Genomic DNA, 14034 nt, shown 5'->3' with positions numbered 1-14034 from the left:
CCCCCCCCCCATTAAATCCAGTCTACTGTCTAACCTTGTGGTAGAGAGTCTCACTGCCTGGCACCCAGCCCTCAGGTCTCACCAGGATGGGTCTGGAGGCCCATGCCCACGGAGGAGACGGGACAGGGCAGTGCCCCCTTGGCCTGCCCAGCCCCCAGGCCTTACTCCGCACCTTCCTGTCAGATGCCCATCAGTGCTATTTGTGGGTTTTTTACTCCCCTGCAAATGGTGGGCCAAAGTTATTTCTGTTTTCTGTCTCCAGTGCTTGGGCTGGGGATGGGTGGGCCAGTTCTATCTGAACTGGCTGCCCACTGTGCAGCCCCCCTGCCCTGCCTGCCGTGGGCATCAGCCATGTGGGTTCCATCAGCAGCAGGGACCCCCACGCCCTACGCATGCAAGGTGAAACACGGTGTAAATAGTTAAGGACGGACATTTTATACCTCTGCGATATTGGGGCAGCGGCGGGGGTTTTAATGGTGACACACATGTATATTTTGATAGTAATTACAGACACAGCATTGTGACGTGGGGAATTGCGTCTGCTCCGACCTGGAGCCACCAGCAGCTGCAGTTCGTGAGAAGTGAATGAAATGATTTTATAACACAGTGCCTCAAGGGGAATCCCTGAACTCTAAAGGGCCAGGGAGAGATCACAGGTGCATCGTGGGAGACATAAAACTAGGCCTCTTCAGAACCCTGTCGTCCCCCCCCCCCCTGACAGGCGCTTTAGAGGACATTGCCCCCAAGCAGCGACAGCCCGTGACCCCTGAACATGACCTAGCTGTGGAGGACAGACAGGATTTCCCAAGGTGCTCTGCTGGGCTGAGGCCAGGGCGCTTCAGTGGACTCGGCCACTCCCCATGATGGTCGGGTCTTGCTAGATTACAAATGACCTCCAACTACCCATGATTTCTCATGGTTCGGTGGGTTGACCAGGCCCTGCTGGGGCAGCACCGCAGGTAGCTGGGGTGCTGGGTCCCCAACACAGCTGGCACTGGCTGGGGGCTCAGCGGAGGCTCAGTTCCCCAGGTGGCTGCTTGGGTTTCCTCTTAGCAGGGCATATGGGTCCAAGCAGTCTTCTCGCCGGGTGATGTCAGGGGAGGGGAAAGAGCCATCTCTCAAGGGGCGCCACCTGCACGTACAGTACCACCCCCACCCCACCCCCACTGCCAGCCATCAGTTCCAACTCACAGGAGCACAGAACTGAACTGCGCCTTACAATCGTAACCTTTCCAGGAGCAGACACCGCATCCTTTGAGGTGCTGCCCGTGAGTTTGGACGGCCCCTTCCCTTGCTCCCCCACACCAGTCACTTGCTGGCAGGCTTTGTGACCGGGGCAGGTCTCTGTCCGTCTGTAAGTCTGTAAGCAGAGACACTGCTTGGTGCTCAGCCCTGGGCTAAAATAGGAAGCGGGTCGTATCCGTTTCTGTCTCAGCTGACTCCGGTCAGACTGACCAGACCTCCTTCCAGCCCTGGAAGCAGGGCGAGTTACCCAGGCAGCTAGGTAGAAGCGCGGGCTGACTTACTAAGCGGTGGTGACCGATTCACCTTTGCCCACCACATCAGAGGTCCCGCTTCCTAGGTCTGGCTGGCGTCCTTCTCCCACCCCCCACCGCACGTTTCCGATAGAATACAAGCCTCTCTCCAAATTCACAGTCCCTGACAGGACCAGGGATGCAACAAGCAAGCTGAACACGCATCTGTAAGGAATCGTTACATTATTGCTATTATTTACCACATGGTGAAACCCATGTGAGATTGTTCACTAGAGATTAGCCTTAAGTGAACTAGCCCCCATGCAAAGAAGGAAGGCTGGCCCGGAAGCTGCTGTTAGAAACTGGTGGAGCCTGGCTTTCCCTCAGGGGTAGACTGCTGGGGAACCAGTTTTCAAATCATGCTCAAGTTTTGTTCTCAGAAGGGCCCATTGAGCTAGAAAGCAGAAGTTGGGGCTCTCCTCGGCTTGCCACCAAACAGGCTACAGGATGTGGGTTCAGACCCCAGTACCTTTGCTCTCTCGTTCGGACCTTTCAAGGTCACTAGTTTGTTTGTTTGTTTGCTTTGTTTTAAGGTTTTTAAGGTTCAAATCAGCCCCATATCAAAGTCAGACTTTGAGATGGGGCTTGGGGCCTCTCCAGGACTGGCAGGTGGGAGGGAGGGGGATTCCCTACAGCACAGCCCCTACTTACTGGTTTCCAGCTTGAAGCTGACTCCTGGGTTCCTGGGCCTAGCACCCCTAACGTTGCCCCAGTGGGCTTAGAGAAGCACCCCTCTTTTTAAGTCACCTGGAGGCAGAAGGACCAGCAGCAGGCTGTACAACCACTGTTGTGAGTTGTCACCAAGTCAGGGGTTGGCTGACGGTGATCCCCTGCGCTACAGAGTCAAACTGCTCTGCAGGGTTCTGTTGGCTGTAATCTTGAGAAAGACAAGATTCCCACTCCTGTCAAGAGTTATAGTCTTGAATGGTTGCTGAAGACAAAGCGGGTACATAAGCAAATGTAAAGAAAGTGGATAGTGCCCGGCTCTCAAAAGATAGAGCGTCTGGGGTCTTAAAGGTTTGAGGATAAATGGCCATCTAGCTGAGAAGCAACTAAGCCTGCATGTAAGAAGCACACCAGCCTGTGTGATCACGAGGTGTCAGTGGGATCAGGGATCAGGCATCAAAGATTCAGAACAAAAAATCATATTGATGTGAATGAGGGGGAGCAGAGTGGAGACCCAAAGTCCATCTATAGACAACTGGACATCCCTTTACTGAAGGGTCACAGGAAGGGACAAGCTAGTCAGGGTGCAGTGTAGCACCGATGAAACATACAACTTTCCTCTAGTTCTTTAATGCTTCCTCTCCCCCACTATCATGACCCCAATTCTACCTTACAAATCTGGCTAGACCAGAGCGTGTACACAGGTACAGATAAGAGCTGGAAACACAGGGAATCCAGGACAGATAAACCAATAATGAGAGCAGTGATACCATGAGGGTTAAGGGGAAGGTGGGGGGAACAGGGGGGCGGGGAGTGGGGACAGATCACAATGATCTACATATAACCACCTCCCAGGGGGACAGACAACAGAAAAGTGGGTGAAGGGTGACATTGGACTGTGTAATTTATAAATTATCAAGGGTTCATGAGGGAGGGAGGGTGGAAATGAGCTGATACCAAGGGTTTAAGTAGAAAAAAAAAGTCTTGAAAATTATGGCAACAAATGTACAAATATGCTTGACAAAATGGGTGTATGTATGTATTGTGGTAAGAGCGGTATGAGCCCCCAATAAAATGATTAAAAAGAGAACAGAAGTTACAGTCTTGGCACCGTAAAGGGTGTTCTACCCTGTAGGGTCACTATGACTCGACTGGACCCAGTGGCCGCGCATTGAAGTTGGAGGCCCACGCTGGGCACTGATGGACCATTTGTTTAATGACTGAGTGAGATCTGCTTTTGGCTCACCCACCAGGCTCAGCCTGGCCTGGCTGCAGCCCCCAGCCCCCAGCCCCCAATCCCTTCCAATTCCACCCCTCTGCCCACCGAGCCTGAACAGCTGGGCATTCTTTCTATAAGTTACCCGACAGCTGGTTCCCCTTGGAGCCCAAATCCTTCAGGGCTCTGCTGAAACGCTCCTTCCTTGGGGAAGTCATCTCTGATCCCAGGCTGCAGCCCTGCTCTGCAGCCCCCAGCTCCCCGGGGTGCTCACTTTCCCAGCCCCAGGAAGATGAGGCCTCCCCTCATTTCTCTGTCAACTCTCCAGGCGTGGCACAGAGCTTGGCATGCATGGTGGGTGCTCAGTGAATGTCCTTGGGTTGGTTGAGTGGCCTCTGTGTCCAGGAGTTTGTTTATTCATTAGGAAGACTTCGACCTGAATTGCACAGTCCACTGTCTGGTTGGATGCTGGGCGGCCACGGTGGAGCACACCGTTGTGGGCACTGGCCTCTAGGGGGCGCAGGGCGACAAGTTTTGAATAAAGAACCTGGTCTCCAAGGTCGTAGGGTGGGGCCCATACTGTGCAGAGGGCACAACGCGTACCTACATGCCATGCTTGCTCCCACTGCTCTGAAGAATGGTCAGCCGAGGCCGGCCCCCGGGGAGACTTTCCTGGTGGGCCTCCAAGTACCATTTACGGGATGCCTGGGGGGGGGGGGGGCGGTGCCCCCGTGTGCTACAGAGTCAAACTGCTCTGGAGGGTTCTGTGGGCTGTCATCTTGAGAAAGACAAGATTCCCACTCCTGTGGAGTCAGTCTTGGAAGCCTAAAGGGGCAGTTCTACTCTGCTAGGGATCGACCTGGTGTCAGTGAGTCTGAGTTTCTGAATCTTCATGGAGGCAGATTGCTAGACCTTTCTCCCACAGAGCCCCTGGTGGGTTCAGACCAATCGCCTTTCAGTCAGCTTGGCCGCCCAGTCCCTGGGGTTGAGACATTTCCCCAAGAGTCTTAAAGACGCAGCCAGTGCTTAGAAAATGTGGAGTGGCAGGATGAAGAGTAAACTGCCATTAATCAGTGCAGCCTCCCCCGCAAACCACGGCTCCCTGGACTAGAGTCCATCCTGTGGCGTCCACCGATCTGCCCAGGACCCGGCTCTCCACCCCCCACCACTGAGCAAAGGCCAGTGGGCACTTTCGGCAGGCCCCTTGCTTCCTTTGCCACCGTGCAAATTCCCGATAGAGCTGAGGAGCTGGGGATAGAGACAGGTGACATGGCTGGGCGGGGTGGGACCCGGCAGGCCGGCTCTGGGAATGCTGGGAGTTGCTAGCGGCGTGAGTCTAAGAGAACCAGAGCTGGTGAGCGTGAGTGGCCTTGGCCACAGGAGGTGTGCAAGCGGGGAGCAGCATGCACTTGTTGGGGTGCTGCAGAAGCCTTCCTTGCAGTGGTGGGGGTGGGGAAGAGCTTGAGTTTGACGTCTGGTTTTTCCCTCTGGAGGTTCTAGAAGCCCATGAGGTATAGTGCATGAGTAGGCTCTCTGAACAGGCCCACCTGAGCGAGCCTGACCTAGCACCCCCACCTGTCATCAGACACCCTGCCTGCCTTGGCCCCCAGCACCATGCCCGACGTGTGGCAGGGGCTGAGTTGGGCCTACAACTTTTGGCAGTTACCCACACTCCAAGGGCCTTGTGTCCCCACCGTGCAGCAGGGAGTGAAGCACCTACCTGACAGGATGGGGAGCCCTGCGGCAGGGCTGGTCCTCGGTCAGTGCTACCGCTCCTCTCCAAACGGAACTGAAGGCAGAGGTCTCTGCTGCCACCTCCCTCCCCCTCCTCCAGCTACAGCACCGCCTTTTAAACCCAGAAGGAAGCAGAAAACGGATGCCCCGCCCTCCATCAGCCCACTCCCTTTTCCTAACACCCCTCAGGTGGGCTCCGGTCTTCCCTGCAGCTGTTATGCCCCACCCCTGTACATAGGCTGTGTCCAGCAAGAGGGGATGGCTTGGCCGGAAGCTCCCTCCACCCACAGCGCAGAGGAAGAGCCAGGTATCGAGGGCCATGGTATGAGGATCCAGTTTGATGGGGAAGCTTCCAGAAAAGGTGCCCTGAGCTTGGAAGACAAGGTGATGCCCTGCGCCCGCCTTGAGCGGGTCAGAAGTGTGGGCTGGGTACAGAGCATCCAGTTAAAATTGTACTTCAGATATACAGTATTTTCCCCCGTATGCTGGGGCAGACTTAAAACTAGAGTTGTTTTCCCGAAACTCGTTTAATTGGGTATCCTGTGTTTTTAATTTGCTGAAGCTGGCAATCCCAACTGGGATGGGAAGGGGCTTCAGAGGGAGGGCTACACAGATGAGCCCCTGAGGGCAGGGGCCTGGTCCTGCCTGGGGGTCTCAGACAAGAGGGCAGGTAGGCTCAGCTGTAGATGCTGGGCTGCAGGATGCAGGAGCCCCTTCCAGACCTGGGACTAAGTTGAGGAACGGACCCAGAAAGGGGGTCTGGAGATTTAGGCCCTCCAACCCAGGCACCCGGAGACCATGGGACCTGGAGAGATCTCGCTGGCAGTTCTGATCAGGCTGTGGGGGAGGAGTGTGGGCACTGGGATCCTACCACAGGACCCGGAACGAGCAGAGCCTGGGAGAACTCGGGGCCATGAGAAGCGGACTGCAGGGAGGACAACACTGCCAAACCTTGTCGCAGCCCCATGGCCAGCAAGATGGCAGGGTATCTGGGAGCCACCGGATCTCAGCTAGAGGCAGTGGCTGAGCCCCAGCCCCTGCTCCACCCTGTCCTGGGCCACATCCCTCACCTCTCCCACCACTACCCCGTCACAGAAACTCACTGTTAAGTCGGGCAAGAAAAGCAAACTGTTTATTTATATATACTGGGTCTCTCCACTACAGTTCCCTGAAAGGGCCTTCCTTTCAGAGTCTGTCCCTTTGGGGTCCTCACACCAGCCCGAAGCCAAGTCTGTTTGCAGATGCAGGCTTCTGAGGCACAGTCCAGGGGAACCCACGCAGTCCATAGCCCGGCGGCTGACAGCCGAGGGCAGAGGGCTGAGTCCTCGCAGCAGGGCACGGGCCTGACGGCTATTGGTGGAGAATGTAATGGCACTCTGGTCTGTAGGCGCCAGGGGGAGCTTGGCAGTTGTTAATGGCAGGCTGGGGCAGCAGCCCAAAACTCTTCTGTCCACTTGGGGCCCCAGGCAGCTGAACCCCACGACCCTAAACACAGACCCCACGCAGAGCTACCCAGTGTGGCCGGGGAGCTGCTGCAGACCTTGGTATCCCCGTGGGAGCACTGCCTTCGGGAGCATCATCACCAACACGGGGTGGGGGTGGGGTGGGGTGAGGTGTGGGGGTGCTGGGTAAAATGTTCCCCTGCTCGATGGCAGGCTTCTAAACTAGCTTCGGGTTGCCTGCAAGGAAGGCTTCTGCAGCACCCCAACAAGTGCATGCTGCTCCCCACTTGCACACCTCCTGTGGCCAAGGCAGACATTCCTGCGGTACAGCCATCATGCAGAAAGGGGCTGGCCAGGAGGTGGCACTGTGCTGGAACAGGGCTCAATCTCACGAGCCTGAAGCTTTGCTCCACTAGGGGGTGGGGTGGACAAGTAGGATGCCTGCCATCAAGTCCTAAATGGTACAGGATCCACCTCAGCCCTTCACACATCTGCCAGGCAGCCCTGACTACTCCTGACCTTCCCACCCCAGTCACGTCTGGAGTTCATTTTCAGTTTGGACTAGTGCACAGCCACACGAAACACGACCCGAGAGGCTGCCTCTCCCAGGCTCCCCTGGCCCCTGGGGACCCAGCCACTGAAGCACCCCACCCTGTGCCCTGCTGCAGCACAAGGACCCATTGGCTTGTCCCCGCTTTGGAATGGGGAGATGGCCAACATATCCCCATGCCTGCCACCCCCAGGCTCCAGACACCCGGGAGGGCTCCTGCCCAGCCGTGCAGGGTTGCTATGCCCGGCTGGTGAGAGTACATGGATTCATCAGCTCCTGAAAGCACCTGGCCACCTACCCCGCTCACCATCAGCTAGCCCAGCTCCGTAAGGCAGCACCTGACCTGGCTCCACCAGCCCAGCCCAGCCACCTGGAGTCGGTTCCACCCAGCAGCTGTTTGTTCTCACCCTCTCTCCAGCCCACCAATTGCGAGGAAGGCAGTGGGCTCAATCTGAATCACGTGGGGTTTTAAAATCTTGGTGCCTGAGGCCCGCCTCACACCATAAAATCAGAACTATGCCTGAATTAAAAGGTCTTCCAGGAGATTCCAGTGCACAGCCAGGCTGAGCACCTCTGCTGCAAGCCAGGAGCGGGCAGGCTCCCTAGCACCAGCACTCGCCTTAAAGGGTCAGAAATGAGAACGGAAAAAGGAAGTCTTTCCCTCCCCACCGCCATCCCCCCAATTCTCAGAGAGAATAACCTCTGGTTAGTTCAGTTAAACAAGAGTGTTTGTTTCACTTTCATTTTATTCCATATGCCTGCCCATGGAGCAGGGTTAGCTGACCCAGGAAGTGCGCCCTTTCCCATCAGATACAGAAGACCCACTGGCTGCTTCGGCCACTTTGGTTTGGCTTGCCCTTGAACTCAAGGAGAGCTCAATGCAGGCTGACACTGAAGTCTACAGCAAGGCCTCCCAAGCCCTGGAAGCCAAGGGAAGTTCAGATGCTCGTGCCTGGCCTGCTGAGGTGACACAGCAACAACTGAGCCCACCCAGGACAAGTCAGACTCACCTGGGGACTCTCAAGATCCTGATGCCCTGGCCACACCTGCACCGACACACCTGAACCTTGGGGAGTCAGCCTCATGGTCTGGATTTTAAAGATCTCCTTATTTCAATTATGGCTCAGACATTGCACTGAGCAGTCTTCTTAAAATAGGTATTTTTTTATCTGAATTCTAATGGGCACACTGCTGATTACCTGACAGTCCTACTACCAGAGGGACAGAACTCCCAACTGAGAAAGAGGAAGGAGTCCCCCTCCCCTCCACTCTCTCCTGAGTTCTGGAACTTGCCCAAGTCTTGTGGGTCGGAGCCCTGGAGTGTCTCTCGCCCCTCCCCCCAGGTTGGCTATCAAGCTCCAAGGAGAACTGAGAGGGCAGACGTGATCTTAACCAAGCTAACCTGATGGACGGGTCGGATGAGAAATGCATCTGGACTGGACTGTGGGTTACAGGCACACAGGTTCCCCTCCAAGTCTCAGACCTGAACCCCGACTGCCTCTTCCAGCATTTCTTAACCCTCACTGCACAGAGTCTGGGAGTTTGTCCCCATGGGACCCCCTGGAGGGGAAGATCAGCAGGCTGGCACAGGCCCCAGCTTTCCTGGCCCTCCTCTAGCTGTGCTAGAAGTTGGTTGGCACCAGGTGGGCATTCCTCCCTCAGCTGTGACTCTGTATCATTTGGGCCTCAGCTGTCTTCTCAGGACCTCTCCACCCAAACAGAGAGAGACACCAAACCAGGTGTCCCAGTTTTGATTCCAACCCAGACCCTCGGTGGCTTCAGTAGAGCTGTGCTCCACAGGGGGCACTCCAAGCCTTCCCCAAGATGATGTGCCTCAGGGGGCTTTGATCTGCCAACCTTTTGCTAAGTGGCTGACCATTAACTAGCACCACCCAGGTGCTCCTGAAGCGCACAGGAAACCTCACTTGTGAAACGCATCTCTGAGCTTCTCTCACCGGCATCTCCCTCTTCGGACACTAAACCCACACCAGTGCCGCCTCCTGGTCCATCTTCTCTCCTTTATTCCTTCCTCCTGGTGCCCTCTTCGGAGACCCCTCCCTCATTCCTGCTTTCTACTGCCTGCATCTTCTCAGACTCTTGGGGAGCCAGGGAGGCCAGATGCCAAGAGCTTAGACTCCCCAAAACTGACCCCTGGCCTAGTGGTCCTGCCGGGGCTGGCCCCAAACCCGAGAAGAGGATTCAGCCCCACCACTGGCAGCAAGAGAAACGACCGAAGCCCGACAGAAGCAAGGCTGATGGGCATGAAACGAAGCCTGATTTGGGCTATGGCCCTGCCATGGTGAGCAAGGGCACACCCAACCCCCAGGTCCCTCTCGGTCTCTCTGCCCTCCTCTCGGTACACCCCTCCTCGACATGCCCAAACCTGCCTTCAACTACCAGAAGTGCCCAAAGAAACCAGGAACCACAGGGGAGAGTCATACGGGATGCATTTATGTAGAAGTGGTGAGGGAGACGAGTCACAGGCCGTATAAGACAGAGATGCCCTAGGATGCTCCAGAGTCCCGGACATGCCCCATACACACAGCCCTCGTGGGGGGTGGGGGAGGAGACTTGGCTTCCCGGCTGGGTCTGCCACCATGGCCTCCCCGTGAACTGGATGAGTGTTTCTTAAAGCAGGCACGAGGGGTTCCTACTGTACAACTTGGCCCAGAGCCCAGATTTTGAGGCCTGGCACTAGCCGCTGTCCTCACTAATCTTACTCCTAGAATACCATCACTGCAGGGAGGCGACTGACGGATGGGGTCCTTGTCCTCCCCAAGCCCCTTCTTTGGTTGTCCAATACCCATGGCCACATAGACGCCCCACCCTACCACCAACCGACTTCCCCCACCTTCTCCACTTCCTCCCAGTGTCTTAAGAGGAGGATGAAACAGAGGGAGGTGGGTAGGCAGGGTGAGTCGTGCTTCGGGAGCAGGTGCAAGAACCCCGCAGAGAGCTGCTGTGCTCGCCGGCAGTGGGGCCTCAGCCCGCACGGGTTCCTGCCACCCAGAAGGCGCCAGCCCTGCTGGAACAGCGACGGAGGTGGCCTGAGCCCAGCCACGGAGGTTGGGAGCACCCAGCTGCTGGGTGGTCAAACTGCTGAGAGGATGACTGTGTGTGCCCTACCCCAGAGGGGCCGAGGCCGGGCTGAAGGGCCTCGCTCCCTTGAGTGTTTCTAACTCCTTCTCCCCAGAGGTAGAGTCATTTATCCAGTCTGTACGCTGCCAGCATCCAGCTGGTGGTATTACAGTACCTCGAGAGAGCAGGCCCTATGCTCCCCCTCCAGCACCAGGGCCCCTTGCAAAGGGCTCACAAAGTGCATGTGCCATCCGCCGGCAGGGCACGCAGCCACAGCCCAGGAGTGGGCACGGGCGGCCCCACAGACACAGGACATGTCACGCACGGTGGCCAGAGACACATTTACAGTGGGGGTGCGAGGCTGAGCTGGGGCCCCTATTCTCAGGTGGGACCCACCCCCGGGCCCTGAGGCTGCTTGGCAGCCAGCCCCTGCTCAGTGTTTGATCTCCAGGATGGAGGGGTTGTGGTCCAGGATGGCGAGGATGATCTTGTCCATGTACTGTCGCAGGCGGAAGTTGATTTCCTCCTGCTCCCTCAGGGCTTCCATGAGCTGCAGGGCACAGGAAAGGCATGGTCAGAGTGGCTGGGCCCAGGGTGGCAGGCTCAGTACTGGGCTGCAGGACAGGAGTGTGACAGCAGCTCAGTCCAACGAAGAGGACAGGGTCTACAGAGGCCAAGCCCCTGGGTGGTGGTGGTGTGTGTTTGCCCAGCCTGGAGTGGCCCAGCTCCCAGCTTTGCCCCGTCTCAGGGTCACTGCAGATGGTCTGGTGTACTTGCCCTGGGCAGCTAGAGCCGGCATTACAGCAGGTGAGGGGCAAGGGGGCCAGGACTAGAGTGAGGAGGGGGCCTGGCCCCAGCACAAGAGGCAGAGAACACAGTTACCTCATCGCGTGAAGCTGTGTCTATTTCCGCAGCCAGAGACTGGGCTTTGGTCTGAGTGGCAAAGAGGTTCTTAGCTTCATAGAGGCTGAGGCTCAGGATCTGTCCATTCAAGTCGTCGTTCTGATCCCGTAGCTTATGGTTCTCCTGTCACGAGGACAACAGGAGAAACCAGTTCCCGGGCACATCCCAAACCTCACCTCTGCACCATCGTCCGCTGATCTGATCTGGCTAGCCCCCGACACTCATGTGTGCCAGACTTGAGAGAGTGGGAGGGCTGGGTCCTGGTCTTGAGGCCAGGTGCCCTGGGAGTTCATGTGCCTCCAAGGAGCTGGGCTCCTGGACAGGACATGGCCCTGGCCCCTTCCTCCTTGGGGTTGGATGAGCCACAGCAGGAGCCTCCAAGGCCCATGGTGGGGTGGGTCCAGCTGACAGCCATTGTCCACACAGCTCCCATGGTGAGGATACGGGGTGGCCAGAGGCTTGCGGGCAGCAGGTTAGGACTTGGCATGGCCCTTCTACCACTGGCTGAGAAGCCCAGCTCTGGCAGGAGGGTGCCTTCCAGGAGTGACCTTGCTCCACCAGCCCAGCCCTGCTCACCAGCTCAGTGCTCCTGGCTTCATTTGCAGTGGTTCTCAACCTTCCTAATGCTGTGACCCTTTCATACAGTTCCTCATGTGGTGGTGACCCCCAACCGTAAAATTCTTTTCACTGCAACTTCATCACTGCCATTTTGCTACTGTGATGAATTGGGTGTGCCCTATGAAAGGGTCATTTGACCCCCCAAAGGGGTCGCGACCCACAGGTTGAAAACCGCTGGTTTAGAGGCTCCCAACTGCTCACACTGGGGCCTGGCGAGGAGCAGAGCTCTGGGTTCAGGATTGTGGGGGAAACCCTCCAGCCATGCCTCTGCCTGGAGGTGGGAGAGACTAAGTGGCCTGCCTCAGCGCACTCCAGCCCACTTGACCCCTGCCCTCCCCATCCCACTTCCCCGCCCTGTGCTGGTGCCCGAGGCTGGCAGTGCAATCCCCAGATGTGGACGCTTAGGCTCTGGCTCTGCTCTGGCAGAACCCGCCGAGCCTGGCACACATCTGAGGCCAGCAGAGCGGCACTCCTGACCCAAGTGCCAGGACAGAGGATACCCTAGGGTAAGCCCCCCGCCTGTAAAGTGAGGTGAGCAGCCGACAGGAGCAAGCAGACACGGGGGAGGCAAGTGGGTGCCACATTCTTGCCGACTCACCATGCCACAGCCAGGGTGGCCTCACCACTGGACAGGCTCCCAGGACCCACCTGCCTGAGCCGCTTGACCTCGTGCTCCAGCTCCACCTCCCGGGCCCTGGCACTGAACTCGCCCAGGCCGGATGACGCGCTGCGGCCCCTGCCCGGCCGCTCGCAGTCCAGCTTGTACATCTGCAGGTGCTCCAGCTCCTTCCGCAGGTCTTCGATGAGCTGTAGGGGTTGAGGCTGGTTGGCGGGGCAGGGGTGCTGGGAGGAGCCGGAGAGCCTTCTGGCTGGGGACCTACCTCTTGGGTGGCCTCGCGCTCCTTTTGGAACTCCAGGCGGTTCTGCCGCAGCTTGTCCATCATGCGCTTGTACAGGTCCATCTCATCCTTGAGCCGCAGGCTGGTGTCCTCCAGCCGGTCCGACATGCGCTGCCGCTCCTGGGCCAGGGGACCCCGGTCAGGACCGAGGGTCCAAAGTCAGTTCCCAGAGAGGAACCACCTGGGGCATCCGGACCCCAAGGTGGCAAGTGCACAGCCAGCCCAGCCTCCCCAGACAGCCCTCCAACTCGCAGCTGAGCACAGCCAGCCTGCAGGAAGCCCAGGTCTTTGTGCCACGGTGCTGGATAGAGCTTCAAGACAGAGGTGGCAGCCCATAGCAAAGTGAGCCTCTTCCTCCTTCCGTAAAGACAGGGATCCCTCCCCGCCCCGCCCCCCAGTATGTACAAAAATACATTCACTGTAGTAAACCTGAAGGAGGCCTGGTGGCACCTTGGTTAGACACTTGGCTGCCAGCCACAAGGTTGGTGGTTCAAGCCAAGTCACCATGCCAAGGAAGAAAGATGAGGTTTGCCTGCTTCTGTAAAGCACAGCCTCAGAAACCCTCAGAAGCAGATCTACTCTGCCCAAAAGGGTCGCTGCAAGTCAGAACTGAGCGGACGGCAGTGGGTGTGGTTGGGACATCAAACACATGAGAACAGCTCCCGGATCACATCTGGCGGCACGTGCTGTGTGGAGCAGGCCAGCTGCTCACCTCATCCAGCTTCTCCGTCTGAGACTTGAGCCGGGTCACGGTCGTTCTCAGCTCAGTGTTTTCTTCCTCGAATTGCTGCACCCTGGGGACAGAAGGGGGACCCAGCTCAAGCTGGAGGGTAGCTCACTATGGGCTGACAAACTGTGCCAGTGCTATGCTCAGGGACCCCAGACACACACCCACACACCCACACCCACACACACACACCCCGTTGGTGGGAGAGAGAGTGAGACTGGAAGAAAATAGAAACTTTCCTAACTGGTAATAGAGTCCTGAGGTTTCTGACATGCAAGGCAAGATCCTCCTGGGTATGAAAGGCCATGCTTATTTTTATGTTTGGGATTTTAAAATGTTAATTTGTGGGCCCAAGCATAACCTGGCTGCCGCCTCGGCAGGGCCCGAGACAGCACAGGGTGGCCGTGTCCTGCAGTGGGGAGAGCTGCTGTGGCTGGTTGTGCCCTGGGCCAGCAGAATGAGCACTGGGCCTCACTCCCCACGTGCTCATCAGCTGACTGGGCACTGTGGGCACTGGGTTCCCCATCCTCCATGCCAGCAGTCACAACGTGCCTGGAGGAGCAGGTAGACCTGGTGCCTAGGTTGCTCCAATGACCTGAGCCCATCCGTGGCACCAGACAGTGCCAGGTCATGGCTGGACACCCATTCCTGCAGGGTACCCTTTCC

The 14034-nt window shown here is 57.4% G+C and overlaps 1 protein-coding gene across 2 annotated transcripts in view; it reads right to left on the bottom strand.

The window, feature by feature from the left end:
* Nucleotides 1–9573: 9573 nt before the first annotated feature.
* Nucleotides 9574–14034, bottom strand: part of RAB11FIP4 (RAB11 family interacting protein 4) — a 93457-nt gene continuing 88996 nt past the window's right edge. For both annotated transcript variants that reach the window (XM_004706940.2, XM_045299732.1), the window contains 5 exons: nucleotides 13354–13435; nucleotides 12624–12761; nucleotides 12391–12549; nucleotides 11104–11247; nucleotides 9574–10771 (listed from right to left, as the gene is read on the bottom strand). In XM_004706940.2, the coding sequence (XP_004706997.1) occupies nucleotides 10655–10771; nucleotides 11104–11247; nucleotides 12391–12549; nucleotides 12624–12761; nucleotides 13354–13435 (640 nt within the window). In that variant the 3' untranslated portion in view covers nucleotides 9574–10654. The remainder of the gene's footprint in view (nucleotides 10772–11103; nucleotides 11248–12390; nucleotides 12550–12623; nucleotides 12762–13353; nucleotides 13436–14034) is intronic.

Source organism: Echinops telfairi, unplaced genomic scaffold, assembly GCF_000313985.2.
Source record: "Echinops telfairi isolate 266 unplaced genomic scaffold, ASM31398v2 ScPeMD7_7458;HRSCAF=8496, whole genome shotgun sequence".
Lineage (NCBI taxonomy): Eukaryota > Metazoa > Chordata > Mammalia > Afrosoricida > Tenrecidae > Echinops > Echinops telfairi.
This window is presented reverse-complemented; position numbering and strand designations above follow the sequence as displayed.